The sequence below is a fragment of the Papilio polytes genome, unplaced genomic scaffold (assembly GCF_000836215.1).
Source record: "Papilio polytes unplaced genomic scaffold, Ppol_1.0 DF821845.1, whole genome shotgun sequence".
NCBI lineage: Eukaryota > Metazoa > Arthropoda > Insecta > Lepidoptera > Papilionidae > Papilio > Papilio polytes.
Genome location: NW_013527359.1, coordinates 822,970 through 850,711, shown reverse-complemented (window position 1 = coordinate 850,711; position 27,742 = coordinate 822,970). Strand labels below are relative to the sequence as shown.

General features: G+C 36.7%; 3 protein-coding genes across 4 annotated transcripts; 2 read left to right on the top strand and 1 right to left on the bottom strand.

Annotated features, from left to right (window-relative positions):
* The first annotated feature begins 264 nt into the window (after positions 1-264).
* Positions 265-19,558, top strand: LOC106108003 (GTPase-activating protein and VPS9 domain-containing protein 1). Of its 2 annotated transcripts, none has more exons than XM_013289061.1 (30): positions 265-841; positions 1,264-1,487; positions 3,035-3,202; positions 3,501-3,713; positions 4,538-4,721; positions 5,118-5,303; positions 5,820-5,926; positions 6,155-6,292; positions 6,815-7,023; positions 7,361-7,478; positions 7,966-8,107; positions 8,703-8,809; positions 9,606-9,714; positions 10,429-10,552; positions 10,945-11,048; positions 11,523-11,624; positions 11,700-11,764; positions 12,315-12,441; positions 12,696-12,790; positions 12,866-13,543; positions 13,957-14,096; positions 14,504-14,675; positions 15,022-15,133; positions 15,648-15,886; positions 16,438-16,583; positions 17,096-17,185; positions 17,618-17,732; positions 18,234-18,381; positions 18,857-18,970; positions 19,394-19,558. In XM_013289061.1, the coding sequence occupies exons 1-30, from the start codon at positions 548-550 to the stop codon at positions 19,538-19,540; spliced, it is 4,917 nt and encodes a 1,638-aa protein (XP_013144515.1). In that variant the 5' UTR covers positions 265-547; the 3' UTR covers positions 19,541-19,558. The 2 variants fall into 2 exon arrangements, with proteins under 2 accessions (XP_013144515.1, XP_013144514.1); XM_013289060.1 differs by having other exon boundaries at positions 6,152-6,292.
* A 4,145-nt stretch (positions 19,559-23,703) lies between these two features.
* LOC106108101 (40S ribosomal protein S23) lies at positions 23,704-26,333 on the bottom strand. Its single transcript, XM_013289185.1, has 5 exons — positions 26,225-26,333; positions 25,713-25,872; positions 24,350-24,548; positions 24,067-24,156; positions 23,704-23,781 (listed from the first exon to the last, which is right to left on the bottom strand). The coding sequence occupies exons 1-4, from the start codon at positions 26,226-26,228 to the stop codon at positions 24,088-24,090; spliced, it is 432 nt and encodes a 143-aa protein (XP_013144639.1). The 5' UTR covers positions 26,229-26,333; the 3' UTR covers positions 23,704-23,781; positions 24,067-24,087.
* A 385-nt stretch (positions 26,334-26,718) lies between these two features.
* LOC106107896 (DNA-directed RNA polymerase II subunit RPB9) lies at positions 26,719-27,265 on the top strand. The gene has a single exon (XM_013288910.1). It carries the CDS (start codon positions 26,846-26,848, stop codon positions 27,224-27,226), a length of 381 nt encoding a protein of 126 aa, XP_013144364.1. The 5' UTR covers positions 26,719-26,845; the 3' UTR covers positions 27,227-27,265.
* Positions 27,266-27,742: the final 477 nt, after the last annotated feature.

Below are 27,742 nucleotides of genomic sequence, written 5' to 3'. Positions count from 1 at the left end.
AATTGTTGTAAGGTTTATTAGAAATATGAACAATTTAAGGGAATGGTTGCCTCTCTTGCCAAACGGTTAATTAAAATAAGAGTGGTAAAAGTCATAAGATTTTGTACGTTAAACATTAAGTGGTCAATATGATAAATTGTTTGTGTAATTTTGGTATCGATTTGGTATTGGTATTTATCGGGATTTAGTTCAGGTTGTACAATATTTTACTACGAAATGAACGAATTGTATTTCTGAACGGAATGACTTTTCATTCATCAAATCATTAATTCTTATGTCGATTTCGTCTCGTTTTGCGAACGATTTGCATCTTTTTGCTATTTGATAATAAGTGTACAAAAATTATTTAAACACCCCGATGTCTTACTGCAAAAAAAATATCGATGGAATATTAATGTGTCGTATGTTCCAAATGTTTTTGTTGTCCTTTGTTGACTTTTAAAATCAAGTGAAATCTAAAAGGACTCTGTGAAATGACGTGATTATTTTTATTTATTTAGTAAAAAGAAAATGTTTCGTTTATAAGTGTATGTGATTAATTGCAAGAATGATGCAGCCAACATCGGAGGGCTGTATGAACATTGCGGAGTTAGCGAACCAGCTACGTCGGGAGAAAATTTTCATTAATTCAGAGCGACAGCTGCTTCAAAATCTCAATGAGGAAGTGGAGAAAACTGTGCAGGAACTGCTGCAGGCTGCATGGATATGTTCTATGCAACGACAGAACTTAACAAACCTTATTTCATCTCGATGTGAGGCTGAATCCATAGCAGCCTGTCAGAGAGCAAGCTTACTTGAGAGCACAGTTTTTATAGATGCTTACAAGGTCTTGAGATATAAGGTAAGTAATTTTATTTGGAAATGAACGAGCTCAATAATGCACTAGGGGATGATTTGCAAAAATAGTTTGTCAGATTGGCAATTCTACTTGTGGTAGTAATTGTTCTAACTGATTTTTTTATCACTGATTATTGTGGCTTATTAAAATCCACCCACTTTGTCTAATTATTCATATTACTACAAAAATATAGTGTTTCATTTTTACACTTGTCGAACAATAGATAACTCAAGATTGTACTTTTTACATAAATGTTTAAAAATTAAGTTTTTACAATTTACATATTTTTATTATTCCCTAAGGTAATAATGGGTGCGTATTTTAAAAGGTTACTTAATTTCAATAGATTAGATGTTAGTGCATTAGTAGCTTATAAAATCAACCATTGATCTATATTAAATTACTTAGATTTAAATTTATTGCAGGAAGCAACTGCATTGGGTGAGCTTCTAGGATGGCTTCGAGACACCCCCCATCTTGTTGCATTGAGCTTGATGCTCGGAGAGGATCATATGCCGCAGTCTCTGCCGTCATTCCTTATAGCAGGCCTTTATGGCAGCTGCCGCTCAACTCCAGACAGAACGCGCTTGTTAGCTGTCATACGCTCCTTGATCAAACATCAAATGGCAACTTCAAGTGATCCAAGAAAGTAGGTATTTTATAATAAAGACTTTTTACATGATTTATGGCTCTCAAAATTGTTGATATTTTTAATCTATGCTAATAATATAAAATAATATAAATATTTTTGTATATATTGAAATAACTCAAAAACTACTACACACTTCTATACTACAAAAATTCTTTCACCTTTAAAAAGCTATATTATCAGTGAGAAACGGATATGAATTTTATTATATTTTATTTTGAATAAGCAAGTAAATATCACTTCATAGCATACTTAACCATATTTTGGATTTTTTTTTAAGATTAGCGCTGGCCACTTTTATATGGAAGAATATATTTGTTTATTTTATTAAAATGTTATGTATTGTATTTATAACAGTCATTGACCTAAAGATCTCATTACTAAGATTATATAATTTACAATGTGAAAAACATAGGTCGGCCTCCATACATAATCCTTGTTTCCGTTAAATGTATTTATAAGTTCAAAAGCATCAATAAATCAATGGCTCCTATCTAAACTGTTGTAAGCCATTATTTTTGCTATTTACACCTTCTGATAGATGCTTATTTCAGTGTGAATTTTAAAGTATGTCTATTGTTAATGTTTAATACGACATTATTAGTAAACAAGCTTTTGCCCGCGACGTATTTAAAAAAAATGAGTAGTCTATGTCTATCCATCCATCCATCCACTTACTAAACTTTCGCATTTATAATATTAGGGATATTATATTACAAATGAATAATCTAAAATGTGAATTACTTTACGCATTTCCTGGGTTTGGGAAGATAAGCACATACACAATAACTTCTCTTAAAATGTATTAATGTAAGTGATATTAAGTTGTCTGTTCACATCCTAATATAACGACGCAATCAATTGTTCCCTACATACAGGATGCGGCGGTACATACGCAAGCTTGACTCAATGTCAGCAGGAAGTATATTAATGACGTCATTACGAATTTTGTATTTCGATTTTTAAAAGATATTGTTGAATAAAAATGCAAAAAAAATAATAAAATAAATTGTGTATTGGTTTCACTAAGTGAAAGTAATTCCATGTTTATAGAAACGGTTATGTTTACTGTTTTGGGTGACAAACAAAAATTAGATAAAAAATATTACAGCTTTAGTCTACAATACAATAACAGTTTCACATTGCTGAATAATCCATAGAAACTATCAAACATTTTCATTGCGGAAAATGAGTACCTTCCGATGAGTGGATGTTTGTTTTAGTTTTGTGTCAATGAAATTGGGCATAGATGTAGAGGATAGTCTGGAAGAACACATGGGATTCTATCTTTTGTTTTTTTAATTCCATGCGGACGGAGTCGCGGGCGAAAGCTAGTAATATTATAAATGCAAAAGTTTGGATAGATGGATGGATGTTTGTTAGAGTTTGTAGCCTAAACGGGTTATTCTCAATTACATTTGGAATAAATATAGAATATAGGATGAATATATAGGCTACAAGCGTTTGTCTTTAATTTCGACGGAGTCGCGGACGAAAGCTAGAAGATAATAAATGTCAGATATTGTATGTATGTTTGTGTTTGTAAGGTTGTTTCGCACGAGCAAGTGCGCGCTGGCGTCGGTGTGCTCGACGTTCCGCGACGGGCACGCGCCGGCGCGCCGCTTCCTCGCCGCTGCGCTGCACGCGCCCGTCATGGCGGTGCTGCACGAGGACGAGTTCTTCCTCGATATAGACCCTGACAAGGCCATGGAGAGGTACACTACCATACTGCGTCAATAATTTCTATTTGCAACTGATGTAAACTACAAGATTTCTTGATTTAAATAAAAAATTTATGACTTAGTACTTCAGCATTAGTTTGAAATATTTCTGTTTGTAAATTAAGGGCCTGTCCCACCACAAGCTGATAGTGGTTCAAAATCCAATATTTCCATCACATATTTAACATGTTGAATTGTTATCAGGCAGTTTACAATTTGGTGCGACAGGCCCTTGAATATTCTAAAAATGGATGCATTCGTAAATTTTGTCAATTATTCTTTTAAAACATAGATTCTCAGCATCAGATCGTCTCAAGAAGTTCGGTCAGGTGAACAGCACTGAGTATTCAGCGAAGGTGGCCAGATACCGCAAGTGGACAGTCCAATCGCTGTACAACCTGACCAGCAAGTTCATCACCTCCCTAAAGGAGCATTGGCCCAACTTCCCCGCAGCTATTGCCTGGATTGTGCAGCAGATTGTACACCTATTGAAGCAACATTCTAGGTAAAGACTTAGGAGTAGTGGGAAGAAACGTAATGGGGGATTTTTTTATGTTATAAGATGCCAAAAAAACAAGTGGTCTCGCATGCAGGATCTGGCTACCTTTTGCCACGCTTATATGTTTTCTTTAGAATGTCTGTTTATGTAATTTCTATTTTTGTAGCAATAAATACATATTCATTAATAATTGTGACAAAGTGTAATATAAGTACTTGTTTTTTTCTCTTCTGTATAACTTGGTGTTCTATTTTAGTGTTCATTGAAAACCGGCGTTTCAGTGTACACCGCAGCACATGGCGAATAAATTCTTCTTTTTCAATAGTTTCTTCTTTTTTTATATTATTTATTCTTTTTTTATTTAATTTATATTGGAGCAATATATAATCTTACTTCTTACTAATATTATAAATGCGAAAGTTTAGATGGATGGATGGATGGATGTTTGTTAGAGTTTGTAGCCTAAACGGCTGAACGGATTTCAATAAAATTATGCATAGATGTAGAGGATAGTCTGGAAGAACACATAGGTTACTTGCATTTGTTTTTTGTAATCCCACGCGGACGGCGTCGCGGGCGAAAGCTAGTTCATAAATAATACCGAAACGCCGCAAGCGTAGGTTTTTAATAATTAATGTAAGAAATGATTTTTCCTGCTGTTTTCGGTGCCCACGATACAGGCATTGCCTAGTGTAGGCATCACCAGATTAAACGTATATTAACCACAAATTATAATTATCTTGTAGTTAATAACTATTATTGTAATTGTTAATCTCTTGTTTTTCAATAAAATTATTTCTATTTCTATTGTGATATGTTGCTTTCTGCAGGACAAGTGAACGCGAGATACATGCTATCTGTACCGATCTGGTGCTGAGCCAGCTGATCTGCCCGGCAGTGGTGAGCCCAGAGGCACATGGTGTGGTGGATGTGCCCGTCTCCTATGTGGCACGCTTCAACCTGATGCAAGTCGCACAGATCCTGCAAGTGCTCTGCCTTAACTGTTACCAGGAGGTGAGAATTGATGTTACTCTAAGAAATTAATTTTATTTTCTCATAACCTTCATTATTTTGATAAAGTGAACCTATTTTGTTTGTATTTAAATGTTAAAAAATATGTATTGTTTTCTTTCGATATATAAGTTATATAATTTTTTTCAAGTCTTTAATTGTGAAACTTGTATTGTTATTTTTAACTATATCTTATTATTTATATTACATTTTGAAAAAGAAAAATCGTGATGACACCTGCACATATCTACAAAGAAATTCAAGGTCATATTTGAAGTCGACTCATAGTAGGCCAGCGTTGTTTAAAGCCTAGTCACCCTAACTTAGAGTAGACTCCGAGCCTAATAGTGGGAAGATATGACTTTAAACGATAATATAAAATCAATTTTTCATATACAGGTGGATCCAAAAGTCCGTGATTTGTATACAAAGTTCGATCGCAGCTGCGTTTCCTCGCTAATAGAGAGTGTGATGTCGGAGTCGTGTGCGCCCGCGCCCGCGCACGCGCAGGCGGACGCGTTACGTACGGATGTACCGCCAAGGACCACTATAGCGCTCTTCACACCACATGATGCGCATTTACTGGTCAGTAACAATTTGAATCATAAAGGTGATGGTTATTGAGTAACAATTTGAATCATAAAGGTGATGGTTATTGAGTAACAGTTTGAATCATAAAGGTGATGGTTTTTGAGTAACAATTTGAATCATAAAGGTGACGATTTTTTGTGTAACAATTTGAATCATAAAGGTGATGATTTTTAAGTAACAATTTGAATGATAAAGGTGATGGTTTTTGAGTAACAATTTGAATCATAAAGGTGATGGTTTTTGAGTAACAATTTGAATCATAAAGGTGATGGTTTTTGAGTAACAATTTGAATGATAAAGGTGATGGGTTTTTGTGTAACAATTTGAATCATAAAGGTGATGGTTTTTTGTGTAACAATTTGAATCATAAAGGTGATGGTTTTTGAGTAACAATTTGAATGATAAAGGTGATGGTTTTTTGTGTAACAATTTGAATCATAAAGGTGATGGTTTTTGTGTTACAACTTGAATCTTAAAGTTGTTATATTCAAGTTATATTTATTCTTACAGATAACATATCTTAAACGAATCTCATCCAAGTTGAATAATAACACTCCGAGCATTACATCTGAAGAGTCCAATAGCTCGGGACAGGTTGCAGAGGCCGCTGGATTTAGGTACATATTTATATATAAGATTTCGTAAACTTTTAATGTTATAAATGCCAAATTTATAGATATATATTTTTATTATGTCTCCAGAACGACTAAATATTTAGAATCCCCGGGGATGGACTCTATGTCGATATCTGTAATTGTATATAAAAAAAAATCTATTTCTTCCAATGAGTGAAAGAGATGACAATATCTTTGGTCAGTGTAAAGCCAGGTTAATTGTAACAGTAGCGAGGGCAGCGAGAGCGAGGGCGCGGAGGGCGCGGCGCGGCTGGCGGCGCTCGTGCAGACGGTGGAGCCCAACTACCGCGCCCGCCTGCACGACCTGCTGCGCAAGGTGCCCGACCTGCAAGCACTGCTCGCCTGCAAGTCAGTATCCTCAATGTTAGATATACACGCAGTAATATATATTTAATTTGTGAATTAATGGTCCTTTGAGCAGGATTCACTATTGAATAGTGTACTAAAATAACGAATAACGTAATACTGAAATCATGAAATGAAAATCAGAGTCATTATATATTCACTATTGAATGACTCTTCAATAGTGCATCCGGCTCGAAGGACCATCAACAATGACTCGTATTTTCATTACGTGATTTCAGTATTCATTTTTATATATCAACCTTACTATTTCTCTAATGGCAAGTGTAGATGTATGGATGGATGTTAGAAGGTAACGCTTAAACGAATTTCTATGAAATTTGGCTACTTACTATTACTCGTTTTTTCTAAAAAAAGAAACAAAAGTAAGTAACCTATGTGTTCTTCATAACTATCCTCTACATCTATGCCAATGCCAAATTTTATCGATATCCGTCCAGCCGTATATCAAACTTTAACATCCATCCATCTAAACTTTCGTATTTATATTAGTATGATTATCCATAGATCATCAGAGCCAAAGGACACTGTATCAGAGAACGGTCACAGCAGCAAGCGAGGTATCCTGGCGAAGGTGTCGAAGCCGCGGCTGCCGCGCAGCGCCAGCTCCAGCTCGTCGCTGGAAGACAAGGCTCTGAATGGTGATAGGGAAGACCTGGAGGTGCCGGAAGTGCTAGTCATCAAGCTCGCCAACACTGAGGAGAGTGATTATGTTGGTATGTCACTCTTTTGTGATTTTAACAATATAATTTAGAGAAAATCGATTTATAAAACGTATGGACAAAAGATATCTATAGATTTTTGTTGCGTGCTTTATGTAGGTAGATAGAGAGAGAGAGAGAGAGAGGTTGATGCATTAATATAGTTCATATTATGGTTTATAAATTATATTTATTTCTCTCATCCTTTTCAACGACTAATGTACATATTATAAATCAATTTCCAAGCAGACTATTATCCTTTAAAATCGAACTGAAAAACATTTTTAGTTTGAATTTTTATTTATCAAGATTTGCAGCTTTAATAGTAATGTCGATTTATTGTACATTGTAGGCATGATGCCGGAGTCTAAAGTGCTGGAGTGCTACTACGTGGGGTCGGAGGCGGGCGAGGAGGACGGCGCCTCCGCCCTCGTCGCGCCCGGACAGACGCCCGTACAGAAACGTACCAGGTACGTATCATAATGTACAACAACGTACGTGTCTATTTGTACTGTTGGATACATTATACTTAACTTGGCTGATCAGAAAGTAGTCGTTTTTTTTAATCTCTGTACTAATATAAAGCGTAAATACACACTTCTTTGCTATGTAGGATGTTAGCAATCACAGCATATTTTTGAATAATTCATTTTTGATAAAAAGTAAGTGAAGACACACTTTTTTCACACTATTAAACTTAGGGGGTAAATAAATATGAAAAAACCGTTATGCGGGAAAGGGACATGCCAATAGCAGCAAAAAAGCAAGATGGCCATAGTAATTGAACGGCATAGCAAAAGCCTTTGTTGTTTGAGCATTAGAATTTTGACATTTGCAATTGAACGGAATGTTGACAGCTAATTCTTCGATATTTCTTTTGTTAAAATAAGGTACTTTCGGAAAATAAATATTTGTATTTTTTCTGTTGTAATAATTGTTATATATCGTTATTATTAGGTTCTCAGTGTCACACGATGAGGTGTCTCTGGGCAACACGTCTGATAACTTGGAGGCGGTGTCGGAGGCTGCCTCCAACCACAGCGTCACATCCAGCTTAGAGTTAGAAACTGAAGACCAGAATGACAACCTCTCGGATATGGTAATATAAATATTTTTAATACTATATTGTTTATTATATCTTTAATTTGTGTTAGGGCCGAATACTGAAACGAAATCTTTACTTATATTAGAAAAAAATAAAGATTTGTATTTATTGAAATAACATAAAAACTGCTGGTCTCGTTTATAAACTTTTTCACCGTTAGTTAGAAATTTTTTCTGTGAGTAACATAGGCTATTTTTTTAATTTTTTTTAATTTTAAAAAGACTACGTCGCGAGCAACAGCTAGTAATATGATAAAGAAGAAAGATTTGTATTTTTGTATTTATTGAAATAAGTCAAAAACTACTAATCGATGTCAAAAATTCTTTTACCATTTAAAACTTACACTAACACTGAGTAACATAAGCTATATTTTGAATTATTTTTTTAATTTCACGCAACGAAGTCGCAAGCAAGCAATATATGACAGCGTCTTAAATGATGACACGTTTAAAATAGAAATCCATAATTATATGTGGCGTTTAAGAAACGAAGTGTTTGAATTTCGTTTCAATATTCGGCCGTAATATAGTGAAAAGATTCAATACATTAATTGATTTTTTTGTTTGAAATAATATTAACTTGTGTTTAGGTGTCAGCGAACGTGAGCGGGCGCGGCAGTCCTAATATATCCGGCCGTGAGACGCCCTCCTCGCAGGTCACTGATGGCGACGCCGCGGGGGACGCGCCCCCCAGACGGTCAGAAAACTAATAATAAAGCCTTTTAACTAATAATAAACATTTCCCCAGCTACATGTCCCCACCGAGAGGCTCGGAGCCTACCCTAATAAGTGGTGACAAGGCCATAGTCAAACACTCTGACTCACTGAGGGTTGACTTCACACATATCTTAGAATTTCTTTACCGATATGTGCAGGTTTCCTCACAAAAATACACATTGCAACATGAATATGCAATAAATATACTTGTACATAAAATACAAATAATAATATGACAGTTTAGATAGATGGATGTTTGTTAGAGTTTGTAGTCTAAATGGCTGAACGGATTTCGATGAAATTTGGTATAGATGTAGAGGATAGTCTGGAAGAACACGCTCGCTTTTCTCTTTTTAATTCCACGCAGACAGAGTCGCGGGCGAAAGATAGTAATAAATATATTTATTCTTAATATTCTTATTTTCTTAATGTGAAACTGGATTGTCTTTATTTTATATTAAAAATAACCATATTTCTTATTGGTAGTACTTGTAACGAAAATCCATTTATTTTTGCATTTTTGTGATTATTCCTAAGTACGCGTTTTTAAAAATACCAATAGATTATAAACACTTCCACTGGTTAATTGCTGATTTGTTCCGGAATTTAGACTTTTATAGAATTTTTTATTGGGTGGTCTTCTACCGTAGTAAATCTCCCTGGAGTAGGGTATCCAAGGACTTTGTTTACTTTATTTTACAAACAATAACAATAATAATCTTGTAACTAATGAAGTTGGTTATAAAATAACTATTCAAGGTCAAATTTGGTGACAGGATATCTGCGAACGCTCCGGTCAGTGCTCAAGCGGCCAGCAACCAGGCCAAGCTTCTCAAGCAGACACGCAACGATATCGAGGATAAGTTCTGCAAGTTTGAGATCAAGGTAAATATCTATAGATCCACAAAAACACACTCACACCTTTGACTAAACTATCGCACAACTTTCATTCCTATTACCTTATATGGAAGTGCGAACACTACTCGATTTTTAGTTGTGCAACTAAACAGTTGAATTGGCTGCGAAACAATCGACAATCGCACAGTTGTACGATTGTTTAGTCAAAGTTGTATATCCGCTCTTGTTAATTATGTGACCCATACCGGTTTTTTCATTATTAGCTTCATTGTCTGTACTGAGGCACTCCCATAATGACCACTTAACCTATCTGATTGCATAATGTCCGGTTCGCACTAGGCCAGTACAGTTGCGACAGCCGGTCATAAATTATATGCAGTCTAGTGTTCAGTTCATTGTCAATCCAGTTAATAAGCTACCGACCAAGTGTATCATCATCATCATCATCATCATGATTATCCTGTATCTGCCCACTGCTGGATATACTCCTGCCAAGTGTAAACCGGACATAAATCTCACAAATATTATAAATGCACAAGTTTACATGCATGGATGGATGTTTGTTAGAATTTGTATCCCAAACTGCTGAACGGATCTCCATGAAATGTATCATAGATGTAGAGCATACTCTGGAAGAACACATAGGCTACTCGCTTTTGTTTCTTTTTAATACCACGCGAACGTAGTCGCGGGCGAAAGCTAGTGTGTATATATTTCCAATAAGTGTGTATGTTTGTACAGAAGTTGCTGGAAGGCGATGAGACGATCAGTATAATGTCGGACACGTGGAGCACGGACGTGCTGGCCTCGGACTCCGAGACTATCGGCGACTCCTGCGAACACACGCAGGTCGCTGCCAACCAGGGTAAGATATAACTCATTTATATAGATATTTCATATTAGAGGTCGCCTTGCATATAGGTATATAAATTCCAAGTAAATTTTCATCCATACATGTAAAATCAGATTGTTTGTATTATTGACCAAAAATCTTAGACTAATACGAACGAATTTTATCATAACAAAATTCACATTTTAAAATTTTTACCTCTGTGTGTCTGTTTTATTGTTACGAGTTTGTTACAAGTCATCTCCGGAACTGCTGGACCGATTTTGTTATGACTTTGAAGGAAAGTAGCTGATGTGTCCAGGAATGTTATAGGCTATTTTAATTCTCTGCTAACGAAATCGCGGGATATAGCTAGTTAAATAACTAGCTTGGCATTGCAAGTGGTATAATGTCGCTCTGTCCGCCAGGTGGCGGTGGGAACAGTACGACGGCGCCCGACGTCTCCGAGACTGCCAGCGAGTCTGCTTGGAGTATGGATGTGCTCGCCTCCGACAGCGACCGCAATACTGAGGTACTGACAATTTTATGTACTATCAGGGAAATTAGCTATGTTACATTTACAGAATACCTTACTCCTTCATCAAATTCTTTTTAACCAATGAGGGTTATGAATTGTACAAATGATTGAATAATAATAAAAAGCAATTACTGATCGAACTTCTGTCGTAGATACGTCCTATTGATGGCCTTAATATTTATGTCTAGCTTCTGGGTCGCCCCAGACACGAGAAGCTGTTACCAAATTTTGTAGCTGATATGCTTAGTTTTAGTATACCTTTCGTAATTTCTGTGGTTTAAAACTTTAAAGAAATAAAATAAAATGATTGTTTCGCGACGTCTTAACGTACAAACGACTATAGCTTTTAAAGTGGAATACCGACAAGTTAGCTGATTGTACTTTTTCACTAAAATTTAAATAATAAAAAGTTACAATGCCCAAGTTGTATGGTTTTTATTTTCTGGTATGTAGAAATATAACTTACAGGTGGACACTGACGACTGTGTGTCAGTAGCAGCGCGCTCTGATACCTCGTGGCCGCGCAGACCCTCGCACCAGGAGGAGGTGATGCGGCAGCCCCTGACACAGGTATCCTCACCTCCTTCCCCTTGTTGTTTCACCTCCTATCTTGTTAGTAGTGGTATTAATTTTTCTAATTTACAGAACGGCACCAAAAGACCGGATACCGGCAGTCCGCGACACACGTCTCGATATCTTCCTAATAATAGGTAAGAATTCAAATATCATTTAATAATAGTTAAGATGGATAAATGACACGAATAGATAAGATACGAAATCAGTATATTAGAGGAAGTTTGAGAGTAGCCCCAGTGGTAGAGAAGGTAAGAAGTAAAAGGTTGGCGTAGTATGGGCATGTTATAAAGAATGAATCGCATGTTACAAGAAGGACGTTATGAGGTTGTTACACCGGTAGAGGTAGACCTAGAAAGAGATGGATTGCGTGAAAGGTGATATGATCAAAAAGGGAGTGATGTCAGATGACAAATGATAGTTATTTGGAGGACGAAAACTCGATGCGCCCAACTGGAGGATAAGGTAGTGGAGATGTCATCATTTTCTCCTTATCCTACTCCTGTAGTGACACAACAGGTTTTTGTCCTCCACCTAACTTTATCATACGTCATCTCCGTCATCGTTTTGTGATCATGTTACCTTTGATCCATCCATCTCTTTATAGGTCTATGTCTAGGTATTTAAGATGAATTCTAATTAATTAATTTAAAATTATCTTTTTTGACATATAAATTGTGATTTCAGATATCTAAGCGCGACCGCGGCGCTGTCCCGCGGCGGCGAGCTGGACCTGGCGCCGCTCGCGCACGCCGCACACGCGCACGCAGCCTTCGTTGAGAACAGGAAGAGCATACTAGTTAATGGATACCCAGTATGTAAACCGATTAATTTGCAGTAAAATTTGTAACTAGATTTCGCCCGGGAATCTGAGCGCAAATAAAAAAAAACAAAAGTACGTACGTCTACGCAAAATTTTATTGAGATCCGTTAAGTAATTTAGGCTACAAACTCACACGGATGGATGTTTGTTTCTTTCCATCCGTCTATAATATTAGTAAGAAGGACTCGAGTAATTTTTTATTATCCAAGTATTAAAGATTTTATAAGATTGTTTGTTTTAATTAGGTGATGACATGCTACGCGACGTCTGCCCCCGAGAGCCCCAGTACCTCTGCGCCTGCGCAGCTGCCCAGCGACGTGTTTGATTTCCCTCAGAACGGGTAATATATTTAACGCTATAAACAATTATTAGGTAAAAAAAAATATAGTATTAATTTTTCTGTACTTTTTTACAGAAACAGCGCACAAACCGAGTCCACGCTCGACGATGCGACAGTCCAATCGGATGCAACGAGCCAATGGGTGGATGATAGCTTCCCTCAGCCGAGCTCCTCGCGACCATTCCCTGCCAAGTATGACCTCCCCTCCACCTCCAAGCCCTACGACCATCCCTCCACCTCCAAACCCTACGACCACCCTTCCACCTCCAAACCCTTCGACGACAACGATCTAATGGACAGATCTCTCAACTCCAGCGACAGTTCCTTCAACGCTCTCTCCGTTTCTCAATACGATCGCCGATTCGATTCCGGTATCGATACCGAACGACCCGAATCGGAATCGAGATCAACCATAACCGATTTGATGACTCGAATGAGTTCCGCGACCATCTCTACGTCTGCAAACTTAGTCAACAATTTGACGAACAGAATCGTCAAATCCGAGATACGAACGAGTATTGTGAATATAAGTTCTTCTCGTATAGAGAGGAAGCGTGATACAAGTAACATGTCGCTGAGCACGCTGTCAGTGAACAGCGCGGAGACGTCAGTATCTGACAGGAGTTCGAGTCAGGACGTCAATTCTGACAATGTGACGGAGCGCCGCGTCAGCCCACCGCCCGTCAAAAATGTCTCCACTGGTGCTATACCGAAAAGCATCAGTTTTGATGCCACCGCTGAGAAGTCGCAGAGGTATGTGAATTTTTTATAAAATAAAGTGGCCAACGAGCTTGCGGCCATTTGAATCTGCCCATAGACATCCACAATTGCAGATGCGTTGCCTACCCTTATACGACGGTGGAGGAGACGCACATAAAGAGGACATTTCCCCTTTCTGTGTTTCCTCCACCGTCAAATCCACTTTTCCTTCCCATCCTTTCCTCTAAAGAAAAGAGTGGAAAAGGAAAGGGACTAAAATTAGGCCTCCGACACCACACTTATCAGACGAATCGCGGAATTGCTTCCACTTCACGCCTGTTTTCTGTATGGTCGTGGTATAGAGCCGGCCCTACAGTGCGAAGATGTTAAAGCGGGCTCTACCACTGTTAAATTGTTTTTATTGTTGTTTTTTATAAGCGTTGGTGTTAATCTATATATTTTTACAGACGTCGTGGTAGTGGCGAGGATGGCTTAGCGGGAAACTTGGACGAGTTGAAGAACAATGTGAAGCGCTCCGGTGGAAACCTGCTCCACAAGATTAAGTTCTTCCGACCCAAGGGACGGTCTCATCATCACCATAGCAACGGTCAGTTTGAGAATTTTTTGTGGACTATAATTTACCTAATACATTTTCTCTCTCACTTCGTACTAATATATATGCGAAAGCTTAGATGGATGGATGAATGTTTGTTAGAATTTCTAGCCTAAATGGATTGACATTTTGCAAAAATGTATAACATAATCTAGAAGAACACATAGGCTACTTACTTTTGTTTTTTTTTTTAATTCCACGCGGATGGAGTCGCGGGCGAAAGCTAGTAAAATTATAAATGCGAAAGGTAGGATGAATGGAAGTTTGTTAGTTTCTAATCTAGACTGCTGAACTCCATGAAACTTGCCACAAATGTAGGACATAGTCTGTAATTTTGTATTCCTCCCGGTCCGAGTCGCGAATGAAAGCTAGTTTTAATAAAATCATTTGTGTAATCGCAGATATAAAACTGGCGGAAGAAGAGTGTCGCAGTGACGATGGTCGTGCGGAGCTGGAGGCAGGTGGGGACAGTTCGGAGGACATCCTGGCCAAGTACAGACGCAAGGGCTCCGACAGCCGCGGGCGAAGGCCTGCTAGACGCATGTCTGATCTACCTGATCCTGATCTAGATAGGTACAGTTCCATACTCAATATCTTAAATAACAATAAAATAAAGGTACAATCGGGGAAACTGGCGATGTTCGACTTTAAAAGCTATAATCGTTAGAACATTTTGAAATGAGAGGCGGAACAAAAACCAATACAACGCCTACAAATGTGTCTGTACGAAAAATTGCTTAGTGATACGCAGCTGGTTTCTTCTTATTTGCAATTCGTTTGCACTCACTGCTATCTAACTAGTTGTTTGTAGGAAGAGGATTTTTCTAAAATAAAACACCGCTGATTTCTGAGACTGTACATGATATTTCAGGAATTATTAGAAGGAAAATAACAATAGGATGTTTTTTTGGTGTTACAGATGCGAGGGCGTGGTGGACCTGAACGACCACGAGGTGTTCAACAGCATGAAGCGGCGGCTGCGCGCCGTGCTCTCCAACACTGATATGCACTGCGTTGAATACATCCCCAACGTAAGTAATACTGCTTCCTTTATTAAAATTAAAAAAAAAAATATTATTCACATTAATTAAATTTGGTTCTCATGTGCTGCAGGAGTCAATCACTTCCCTATTACTGAAAAACAATACATTTAGTGCCTAGATAGTAATAGATAAAAAAAAAACACAAAGAAAAACACTACAAACAATTACTGTACAGTTGACCATCGATAAGTTACAAGTCCAAGGGAAACACATAATATTTTAAGTTATACAGCTTTTAAGTTATGAAGAGTCTATGTTGTAGAGGTTTTCGTCTCTGATAAGGAAGGTAACATATTATTTTTTGAAGTCATAGAGGTTTTATGTTATCGAGGTTCTACTGTATTTTTAGAATTGACAGAAAAAAAGAAAGATTATTACAAAATAAGATGACTTCATAACTTTTTACAGAGTCGCAACTTGTTATCTCACTTTTTTAAGGAGAAAGAAAGGGATAGCTACATAAATCTTTCGATGTAGTAAGTTGTATTTATTATGTTGGTAGCGCTGTGCCGCAACATCGCTGGTGGACTTTGTCCGCGCGGGGGGTTGCCCGGAGAGCGCGGCGGTGGGTCGCGCGCTGTCGGGGGGCGCGGTGGGTGCGGCGGGTGCGGGGGGCGCGGGCGCGCGCGCGGCGCGTCTAGCGGCGGCGCTGCGGGCGGACCTGGCGGCAAGGCGACCCTACGCAGCATACCTCGCCTCTTGTAGGGCTGCGCTTGCGCACGCACAACATGACCTGCGAGCGTAAGTACTAACATGCTAATTCTGTACTCAATCGTTAGACAACCCTATTAGTAAAGTTACCTTTTCAGAATGCTGTTTTTTTTTTAAATATTAGCAGGTTTTTGTTAATTTACTAATATTTCCTTTAACCACTCCAATTAAGCTCTAGGCTTGTGCTAAGATATGGTTCACGACAATCGAATGGCGGGAATCGAAACCTCGACCGCAAGATCGGTCGTCCGTACCCCAAACCATTAGCCTATTGGCGCTTAAGTTACTTGTTTAAACAAAAAATAATAATACTAATGGGGGATACCATCTTACAAATACAACTCGTTGTCAGAACCTTTTTAATCCTTTTTTTTTTTTTCAAACTAATTCGACGGAGTTTTTTTTTAGTAAAAAAAAGATCATTATATTTCTCTAAACTAGTTCAGTAGATTTTTTATTAGTTGTTCGTCACTATACTGTCGAATTAAGGATTAAGTTGATTCAAAGATAAAAATCTCTTTATAATATTAATGGAGATTTAATATAAGTTTACTATTCTCTAACATAACATGTACTTTCAGTCAGATAAAGTTAGTGAGGGAGGAGTGCTTGTCGTGCGCACGCGCAGCCGCCTCGGCGCGCGTACTGGAGCAATTAGAGCGAGGAAACGCACTGCGCCGGCTCGCGCGACACCACCACGCTCACAACAACCACGCTATACTCAACGGTACGTACTGCACACAGCTCAACATACACTGGTTACTACACCAAGAGATAGGATGCTAAGAGATCGAAAAATAGATATAAAAACTTCTAATACGACTATGTTAATGTTAACTGCTCTAAACACAATATAAATCATCGTCTGATGACGTCATAGGTTACCTACGTTGCTTCGTATCTGTTTATACGCAGAAATTAAGTAAATAAAATCCTTAACATTACAACACAATCAGAAATAACAAAAAAAAGTATAATAATAATAATAAAATTGTAATTAAATTAAGTATATGAACATCAAATTCATTTACAGTAGAACCTAAACTAACTTCAAAAAATAATTCCCTTCCCATCTGAGTCCAAAACCTCTACAACATGGACTAGATAACTTGAAACCCCCCTATAACTTAAAATGTTTTGTGTTTTCCTTGGACTTTAACTTATCGAGGTTCTACTGTATATGCCTTTGCGCGAAATTATTTGTTTTTGTGGAGTTTTGGTAATTGGTAATAATTCAAGGCGGCGAGCTGATGGATGAGAAAGCAAAAAGACTAACTGCCAGCATCAGGGTGATAACAGCCGAGGTGAAAGCGGATCCCTCCTGGGAAGGTTTGTTTTTGATTTTTTTTTTGATTGATTGACCTGTATTATTATTACCAATAAAATATTTATATTTGTATTTTATTTATCTCCAGAAAGTAATAATTTCGCTGAAACACTGGGTACTATTTTTTTTTTACTATAAAGTGGCAAGCGAGCAAGCGGCCACCTAAAACCGCCGAAATGGCGAAGCGACCACTGCCCATAGACATCGGGAATTGCAGATGCGTTGCCTACCCTTAGTCGACAGAGGAGATGCATATAAAGTGAATATTTCCCCTTCCTATGCGTCTCCTCCGCCGTCAAATTCGCTTTTCTTTCCCATCCTTACCTCTTAAGAAGAGGGGTTGGAAAGGGATTAAATTTAGGTCTCCATAAGTACTAGATGAATTTTGTTTGTCTGCGGACGGAATCGCGTGTGATAGGTTGTATGTTGTGCAGGTGCTTCAGGCGCGTTGATGGAGACGCTGGAGGTGACGGTGGAGCGCGCCGCCTTCGCCCGCCTCTACCTGCACGTGCTCTTCCCCAACGGAGACGGAGACATCGCGCGAGACCAGTCAGTGCACATCACGATATTACAACCTTCAATATTTACACCGTGGATATCAAAAATAGCAACTTAACACTAGAAATTTTAATAAAAAATATTAAATTTTTGTAAATATGCTAATATTTCCTTTTACCATTCCAACTAAGCTTGGGACTTGTGCTATTCTTATAAATGGACGACAATAGTTGAATGGTACGATTCGAACCCTCGGATTATTCCCAACCGTCACCCCGCTCTGTCCCTACGTGGGGACAGCTGAGAATAAAGGTTTTCATCCGTCCCACCTATTGCGCCGAGGGGACGGTTAAAACGTATTTTATGTGAACAGTTCTATCTTACACCTTATTGGTGGTTTTGGAGTGAAAAGTGGGACGGATGAAACATTTAATTCTCACGTGGGGACAGAGCGATGTGATGGTTGGGAATGATCCAACCCTCGTCCGTGCCATTAGGCTATTGGCAGTTTGATGGTTGTTGATGTTATAACAGTATGTATTTGTGTCGCAGAGTGCTGAGCGAGCACATGCGGCGGCTGGCGGCGTGCACTAGCGCGCTGCGGGCGGGCGTGGCGCCGCGCCACCTGTGGGCCGCGCCCTACCCGCACGCGCAGCTGCAGCTGCGACACCTGCCCGTCTACCGTACGCCGCGCGACAAGGTCACTGCACCACGCCGTCCGACTCCAAGGACCATCTTTAACTTCTTACCCATTACCGATATACACAAACATACTAACTTTTCTATAAACCAAAACAACTTTTTTTTTACTTAATTTCGTATTTACAATATTCTGCAAAACTATCTCAATTACATCTTGCCTCTTATACGATTCTTTTTCTTTCTTTTGGATTTGTCTTGTCTTGGTGGATTGTTGGTGGCTAGAGTTAACAAATAACAATTATGTGCATACTAATTATACGCATAATACAAATGGTGCGCCTAATCCTAAAGCGCCATCTATTGATATAGACTGTTCAAACACAACATTCACTTTTTCACATATCTTTCATCTCTTTTATGAAACCAAATGTACCTGAACTATCGTCTTTAGAATTATAACAGAACTGCCGCCGAAACTTGATAGTCGGAAACTACTTAATATCTCGTAAATATAAACGTTCTTTTGTCAACAGATATCTTGCATAATGCGATGCGTGTCCTCCATCATGTCGGTGCTGGCGCTGACTGACGGCAGCGCGCCCTCCGCAGACGACCTCACGCCAGTACTCGTCTACGTCATACTCAAGGTACACGGGAAACCAACACAAAACTATACAAATACAAACTTTAATAACATCCAACTTACAATTCATATAAGTAATATAAGCAAAAAATTAAGTTTATGCAGATACTAGCTTTCGCCCGCGACTCCGCCCGCATGGAATTAAAAAAAACAATAGCGAGTAGACTATCCTCTACATCTATGCCAAATTTCATCGAAATCCCTTCAGCTGTTTAGGTTACAACATCTAACAAACATCCATCCATCTAAACTTTCGCATTTACAATATTAAGTATGATCGCAAATACTTTTATCCAAAACAATCCTCAACACTATAATAGTCTTTCTAGATAAGCCAGGATTTTAGTCTATTTGTAAAAGACGGGAGGCTGGTAGCCGCTTTCCTTCCCACTTGTTAGTAGGGCATAGTTAATTCTGGTGTTTGCAGGTGAACCCACCATCGCTGCTATCAACCATCGAGCTGGTGAACGCGCTGGGCGGCTCGGCGCTGGCGGGCGAAGCCCTGTACTGGTGGACGCAGTTCTGCGCAGCCGTCGCCTACATCAAGACCATGGACTACGTGGGCGACTCCTAGCGCCGGCAAGCGCGCTTGGTACTTACACCCGCGACACTATACAAATATACACTCAAAAATAAATAACATCACATACAACATAAATATTCAACAACCACCACATATACGACCAATTATTTGTCACCAACCACCACATATACGACCAATTATTTCTCACCAACCACCACATATACGACCAATTATTTGTCACCAACCACCACATATACGACCAATTATTTGTCACCAACCACCACATATACGACCAATTAATTGTCACCAACCACCACATATACGACCAATTATTTGTCACCAACCACCACATATACGACCAATTATTTGTCACCAACCAGCACATATACGACCAATTATTTGTCACCAACCACCACATATACAACCAATCATTTGTCACCAACCACCACATATACGACCAATTATTTGTCACCAACCACCACATATACGACTAATTTTTTGTCACCAACCACCACATATACGACTAATTATTTGTCACCAACCACCACATATACGACTAATTATTTGTCACCAACCACCACATACATTATACGACCAAACAAAGCTTGTTACCCTAACTTTAGCTAAGCATAAAAAATAGCAGCATATCGTCGCTTTGTTCCGCTACTTTTTTATTTCATTATTTTTTATATGCTCATAGACCTAAGATGGTTTTTTATTGTGTTTTTGTAATATTACAGAAAGAAGCGCTCCTCAGGGCTAAATTGGAAACGTACCGGCGCAGGTCCGCGCGCCGCGACCGCCGGCACACGGTTTGAAACATTTCATCGCTAACCTGTTAATATATCATACAAAAATAATCAAACTTCATACATTTATTCTATCACTCAAATAACAGTCGCAGTCGTGTTTTGAAATTGTATTAAATGTCAATGTCAAAGTGACTTATATGTTTTTAAACGATCGTAGAATAGGCAAAGGTTGGAATATTCATACAGCCAACAAAAAAACTTACACTAAATAAATAAACACGGTAAACTTGGAAATTATAATGTGATTAGCTACAATAGCTTCCATGGAAATATTTCACAAATTCCAGTAAAATGCTTGCTTATGTGTATTTAAAGAAAATAATTTAGGTTGACGGTGATGGAAAATGCTTAAATAAAACTTGAAAAAAAACTAACTCGTTAGAATTTCTTTTTGCATTGGTTAATGCGTTTATTGTGCCAAATGAAAAATCAAACGACTGCAGCTGTTATTAGTAATTAACGTTTATAGACTTCAATGTCAAAGTAGCGGCTTACCATTATATGTATTTTAAATGTTATTTATAATCTATTCTTGTATCGTAGTGTTAAGATTAATAATTCCAATAATATAATCTGTAACGGAAATCGTTCTGAAATTGGAAACAAAATTCTTTTGCTAACCTAAAATTATTTCTAATCATAACAGAGTAAACCAACATTTCATAATAATAGGTAATTCTATATTTATATAAATGTATACTCGTATTTATGTGATCTGTGCAATTTAATATTATTCCTTCGTCACTTGATGACTGTGATTTTAGAAAAAGGTTAATACTCGGTAGGAGATGGGATATTTTTGGATGAAACGGAATGTGTGATACTAAATCATAGAATCGTAGGGAAAGTAAATTAAGGAGTGAGGTAGTGGGGAATGGAAAAGATAAAGCAGTTTTTTTAATATTAACCTATCTATCGGAAATATGAAACAATTAAAAAATCATCTGAAAGAAGTCCTTTCAATCTCTACTTTTGTATAATAAGTACACTGATCTGTATAATTGGATAGGCGATTGTTTGGAAATTCTAATAAAAGTACTTTTGATATTATTGACAGTTAAAACTTTTCACTGCAACCATCAGGGCGAAAATGGTGAAAACCAAATACACTAATTACCGCAGTGTAGCCTGTCCATTTACATTTCAGTGGGAACTTTTGTAAAGCAACGAGTTAACCACAAGGGTGAAAATGTCCGGTCTTAATATAAACTTTCTTAAATATTGCTATTAAAACGAATATCGAAATTATTCTCCTGAAACGTGATTTCGTAGACAAACTGCCACTAATTAATTAATATTATCTGAATTAAATTCGTAAAGCCCATGCTGGGAGCAATTTGTAGAGGCTTTAGTCTATACAATGTAGATTTATTATCTTTAGATCTTGCCTATGTTTTCGTAGCCGGCTGAATGGGTAAATTTTGTTAAGACACATAAAAAAGTTATTTCTAGATGTTTTGTCTAGATTTGCAATAATGTTATGTTAAATTCGATTTTTTTTAATGATTCCCAAATTCGTAAATTTCCACCTTTATGTTTTTAATTTGCATAGATTATAGAAATTTTATTAAAATTTCATTACCTGTATTGTGAAGATTTTTACTTTGTTTTAAGTATAAAGATTTTTATTTTTCAATAACTATTAAGCTTTACTTTGTAAATATTCAATCATTTTAAATATGTACAGTTATGTACAATTAATATATCAGCTAATATTTGTGTCTCTAACAGTATTTTTTTCCAAACCTGCAGCACAAAGTATGAGGCGCTTAGAATTATTTGCTTAATTTATACCATTGTAAAAATAAATGTTTAAAACCGCTTCGTTTTGTTTAAAATATTTTATTCTAATGACAAATGTTGGCCTAGTTTTAGTGTTATGTGTAAAGTTATGCTTAGTTCGCAGACTAGTAATTTAGTCGAGTCGAGTAATTTAGTACCTAAAATACTCTATTCTAAATGATTTACTAATCCACTCGACTATTCGTTTAGGTATTTAATTACTTGGTACTCGACGATTTATTAGTCTGGTATTGAGGCATTACAAATCAAAAAAGGGCGTGCCATTTTGATTGTATAAGATTCATTATGAAATCTGGGACTTGTGTTCCGGTGGGTTTGTCTCGAATTTTGAATGTGATGGTTACGTGCGACAAGGTTGAGTCACATCAAGCAGTTACTTTTATAAAACCATCAGTTACCATTTTTTTTAAAGAATAGGACTATCAATTACCGTTTGTTTATTTGGAATTTAATAGTTGGAAGTTCTATCATTTCTTCCGTTTGATTTTCTATAAAAAAATGTAATTTAAATAACGTGGACCAATGTTTTTTATTAATTATCGCAAATTTTTCGTGGCTCAACCTTTTATAATTGAAAACTACGCACATAAGGACTGATATTATATTTTGGAATACGTTGCAAATGTATCTTCTATTTTCAATTATGTAGGCTAAGTTATTTTTAAGAATTAGTTTTTCTTTTATAAGTATCATGAAACACAAATATGAAGGCGTTCCATTTATCCGTATCTTATTTTTTAACCGATTTCGATAGGCAGGTTAGTTTCCGCTCCTGGTTGTCCGGTTTTCGTATATTTTTTATTCCGATTAAATTTATCAAAATTGCATTCGAATTTGGCTTAATTAAATGTTTTCGATGCATAACGAGTATACGTAACGTAGACAATTTTCACGTATAGATTGATCTGTAGTAGAAATCATATTTATTGTAGTGCTCTACGTCTATCTCAATGTACAGTTAATCAGCAAGTAGTAGTTCTATGTAATCGATATTGAATGTATACCAATTTATCAATAAAGTGTAATCGTAATCAGTTTTGTCTTTTATTTCACTTTTCCTAATTTAAAAGAAATTAAAACACTACCAAAAAAAGAGCGTCGGTGATGCAACCTGCCCAAATCGTCGAAGAAATTCAATATATGTGTAAAGTCAAACTAGCACCTAGTCATATTTTAGGCTGGGCTTCGAGCCCCTCAGTGCAGACGAATAGTGAACTGGTGAAAAAAAACTCGATATTACGTAGTAGTTAGCTGCATAACTGTTCCAAAATTTTTTATGGTTTTCAGTTTCTACAATATGTATGCATGTCTGTCCTTATGCGACCATGAATATTTTTTGAAAAAGAAAGCCTACAGAAGTTTCTAAAAGTTTGTAAATGAATTTTGCATGCAACTGTACATACTACAGTACTACTTTTGTTACAGTTTATATTTTTGCACTACTTCAAAATAAGCAATCTATTTGACCTGTCATTGCACAAAAATTCGTTCATTGAGCATTTTTATGTGACTTATCGATGTTCTTATCACGTGTTGTAAACAAGCGGAGGTTATCAGAGCATTGTATTGTTGTGGCACACCAAAAATAAAACAAAGTCGTGACGTACACAGTTTATTATGTACTTGATTTTACATTTTTTTAATGACTCTTATGAACAACACCACTTCGCAGCAGCACTGAAACAAAATATCTCCATCAGGAAACTCGACAAAACAATCAATGCATACTAAAGTCAAATAATGATGTAAACAGTCAGTCAACATTTAACGTCACGGCATTCAGCAGTAGCAAATAATTGTTTTTAGCATCATTTACAATGTTTACAGAAACTGTGTACTTTTGCAGATAACAAAAGTCTTTGGTAAATATTTTTTATTAACAATTAACAATCTTAACTCCATTCAAATTTATGTGTGAACATATGGAAAAGTAAAATTTCATATTGTATATAAAATACATACCTTATCACAATGGAGTAAAGCCTATGATCTGGGCCTCTCCTTTTTCTCTTTGTACAGGGCGAGGAGGGAGACGTTGGCGACCTTCACCACCTGAAACAAGTTACGAAACATGCTTATGTTGTGAATTTACACAGATTCTATGCCAGTATGGCTGTCAGCAGATTTGTATGTTGATTAATTTACCAAAGTACAATTTCATCAATACAAATCACATTTTACAAGTATATCTCTCAAAAAATAATAGATTTTATGGAATAAAGACTTTTGTTACATGTTTATTTACCTTAAACCTGACTCCGGGAATGTCACCGACAGCGTGACCCTTACGACCGAAACCCGCAACCAACACTTCGTCGTTCTCTTCAATGTGGTTGAGGCAACCGTCACGAGGTACGAATGCAGTAACCTTCTTGCCGTTCTTGATCAACTGCACCCTGACACACTTCCTGATGGCAGAGTTAGGCTGCTTGGCCTCTACTCCACTGGACATAGAAAACAATTTATTATTATTTCGGTTCACAACATACATTTATGTGATAAAATTGTTCATTTAAATTACAATTATAACATAATAAACCAATATAAAGTGATAAAGTAGTTATATAAAACGAAAATCCCTAGTTTTCAAAAGTTAATAAATGATATAATGGTATTTACCACTTTTGTTATGATTTACATGAAATGGAAACATTCATAACACACATGGTCCTTAACTTACTGCCATAGATATATTTAAAAAAATCATGGTAAAAATGCCAACATAACAAAAACACATTAATTTTCTCTTTACACTAATGTAATAAAAAATTCGTATGTTCAAACTAAATGATAATTGTCAAGAAAAGAATTGTTGGACTTTTAACATTTCTGAACAGTAAACTAAGTATTTCAATAAATATTAGGGGAGCACATGGGCATTTGGAACTTCATAGTAGCATTGTCCACATAAACATTGTAAGACATTATGCCTTATTAATAAAAACCACATGGTTCAACAAAATCATGAATTAAAATTATGGCTATGTAAAGATTAGCGTGAATATTGAATATATATAGTCACATGTTCAACTAAAAAACATACAGTAAACTGGAAATCTATTTACACACAATAACTAAAAAATAGTTTTTCAACATCTTTACAGCAATACCTTATTCATCTTGTAATAATAATTTTCAATTTACTTTACTTATTTCTGCATCAAATTCACATTTTAATTCAAAAGCATTCACACAAAGTGTTATTCAAGAAATTAAAATGCAGTGAAGTGACAAGAGTACAGCAAGACTATTGTAAACAAGTAGCGTAAAATAACGGTTTCCAATGTAAATATGTTTAATGAACCTCCGCGTGCGAGTTCGTCGACCTCGGCGCGTGCTGGTAATGAATTTTTATCTTCCTCGGAGAAATGCAGCGCAGCCACTCGCAGTATTATCCTGTGATTGTATATGGAAAACATTCACAGGAATAATACCGCGAATGGACGCGCCTCACATACCCGACGCCGGTCGCCAAACTCTTCTCGACACACTTTCCCGCACTTCAATACGCATGTCTACACATCCGACGCTTCTCATTAACATTCCTACACTAAAACAACACACTGATTAACACTGCATTATTAATACCGTTCAAGAAATGTACTCACACTTTTTCCAAGACGATGCCTTTAGCGTGAGATGCACCACCGAAGGGATTAGCCTTCCATCTCGTGCCCATGTGAGCCTTTTTGTAGTCTTTGTCCGCCCATCGTTGCTCGCGACGATGGTTCACGTGCTTCCGCGCGGTACGAATACCACGGGGTTTACCTGAAATCCAAGTTGCCGGTTATCACTTACATTTGAAGTTGAAACTGAAATCTTTGCAATATTATTTACGAGCAGTATTTAAAACGGGGAATCTCGATCAGTACCTCGAAATTAATAAAACGTTTTCGAGATGGAAATAGATTTAAGTAAACACCACGAGAAAAACATGTCTGCGCCATGGCCGACACCTAGCCACACAAAATATTTTAAGTAGACATTTTGCATGGAGCAATAATTTATTTAGAGAATGTACACTTGCACGTATAAGGAATTAATAAAGCACTTATAAACACAACATAAAACAAAAATTATAAATAAACTGCTATTTAAACAACACAAAACTACTCCTTACCCATTTGGATAGCACGACAGCAATCGGCTACGGATGGGAAAAGAAATAATTTGCCCGTTGACCAACCACCGCTTTCATTTCAACAATGCTGCCAACATTTAAAAAAGATTTGTTAAAATGAAAGCAGATTAAAAATTGTTTTGAAGGTTTGTCAGAATGAAAGAATTTTTATAGAAATTCAAGAAATTGGGCGTTTTTCCAGTTTTTCAAGAGTTTCGAAATATATTGTTGGTTTTCAACAATTACATTGCGGTTATAGAGCCCGCGTTCACTACTTTATTTGTAAATGAAGGTTTGGATATTTTGCAGCGTTTGAATTTTGTTAAAAAAGAAGACAACACTTCATATTTTGCTATCGAGAAATAAAAAATTAAACTCCATTTAGATACAAAACATTCAACAAAATGTGGATTTACATTATATCCTCTTTGGGTGGACTTATATGAAATCTGTGCAGATTGTTCAAGAAGTCAGTTTGCTCAGCAAACTTTGCTGTCGCTGTCAATGTCAGGATTTCTGAATGATGTCAAATCTTATTGGCTTTATTTATTGTTTGTGAATATAGAATTTGTAAAATAATAGTAATAACAATTTATTTATAAAAAGAATTGAATTACCATAATGACTTTAAACTTGGGAAGAAAAGACGGCGGACCAGGTTACGTGGGCATCCAGTTTTGTCAAGAATGCAATAACATGCTTTACCCGCGCGAAGACAAAAACAATAAAGTTTTGCTATATGCCTGCAGAAATTGCGACTACAAGCAACTGGCAGACTCAAACTGCGTGTACGTTAACAAAATTATGCACGAAGTAGATGAATTAACTCATATTAACCCTGACGTTGTTAGTGATCCCACTCTACCTCGTACAAAAGATCACATGTGTCCAAAATGCAACCACAGAGAAGCTGTGTTCTTCCAGGGTCAAACGAGGCGTGCTGAAGAGGAAATGAGATTGTATTACGTATGTACTAGTTGCAAACATAGGTGGACTGAGTAAATGTGTACTAATTTAAGAATAAATGAATATTACCACAAACCTTGTTTTATTTTTTTAAGATTTTCATTCTGCTGTACTATACATTGAGAATACGATAGTTAATACTATATTAGCAAGTTTTAGTTCTTAAATAATAAACCAGATCTATTTATAATTATTTATTTAACTAAAATATGCAAGCCACATCTGTTCTAATATAACAGTTAACAATTCACAGCCATTGATTAATCAATTAATAATAAAGCACAAAGTTATAGCTAACCGCACATTGCAGTGTACATCTTGCTGTTAACTTACAAATAACTAACTAACTTAAAACAAAATGGAATAAATGTCAATATTTATTGAGAAAAAAACTGAAGCAGCTATGTGATGACACAATTAACAAATAAATAATTATTTTAAATGGATTTTTTTTTTTTACATTAAAATATCTTGTTCATACAACTTAAAATTAAAAAACCCTTGCTCTGTTTAAAGTAACAATAATATGTCTAATTTACAATAACAATATTT

Coding starts and splice junctions, on each gene's coding strand:
- LOC106108003 (XM_013289060.1), top strand. CDS start 548: ATGATGCAGCCAACATCGGAGGGCTGTATGAACATTGCGGAGTTAGCG. Junction 9,715..10,428: donor TCTGCAAGTTTGAGATCAAG/GTAAATATCTAT, acceptor ATGTTTGTACAG/AAGTTGCTGGAAGGCGATGA. Junction 11,049..11,522: donor ACAGCGACCGCAATACTGAG/GTACTGACAATT, acceptor TATAACTTACAG/GTGGACACTGACGACTGTGT.
- LOC106108101 (XM_013289185.1), bottom strand. Junction 24,549..25,712: donor GGCATCGTCTTGGAAAAAGT/GTGAGTACATTT, acceptor TTCTATGTCCAG/TGGAGTAGAGGCCAAGCAGC. Junction 24,157..24,349: donor TTCCCGGAGTCAGGTTTAAG/GTAAATAAACAT, acceptor AACTTGTTTCAG/GTGGTGAAGGTCGCCAACGT.
- LOC106107896 (XM_013288910.1), top strand. CDS start 26,846: ATGACTTTAAACTTGGGAAGAAAAGACGGCGGACCAGGTTACGTGGGC.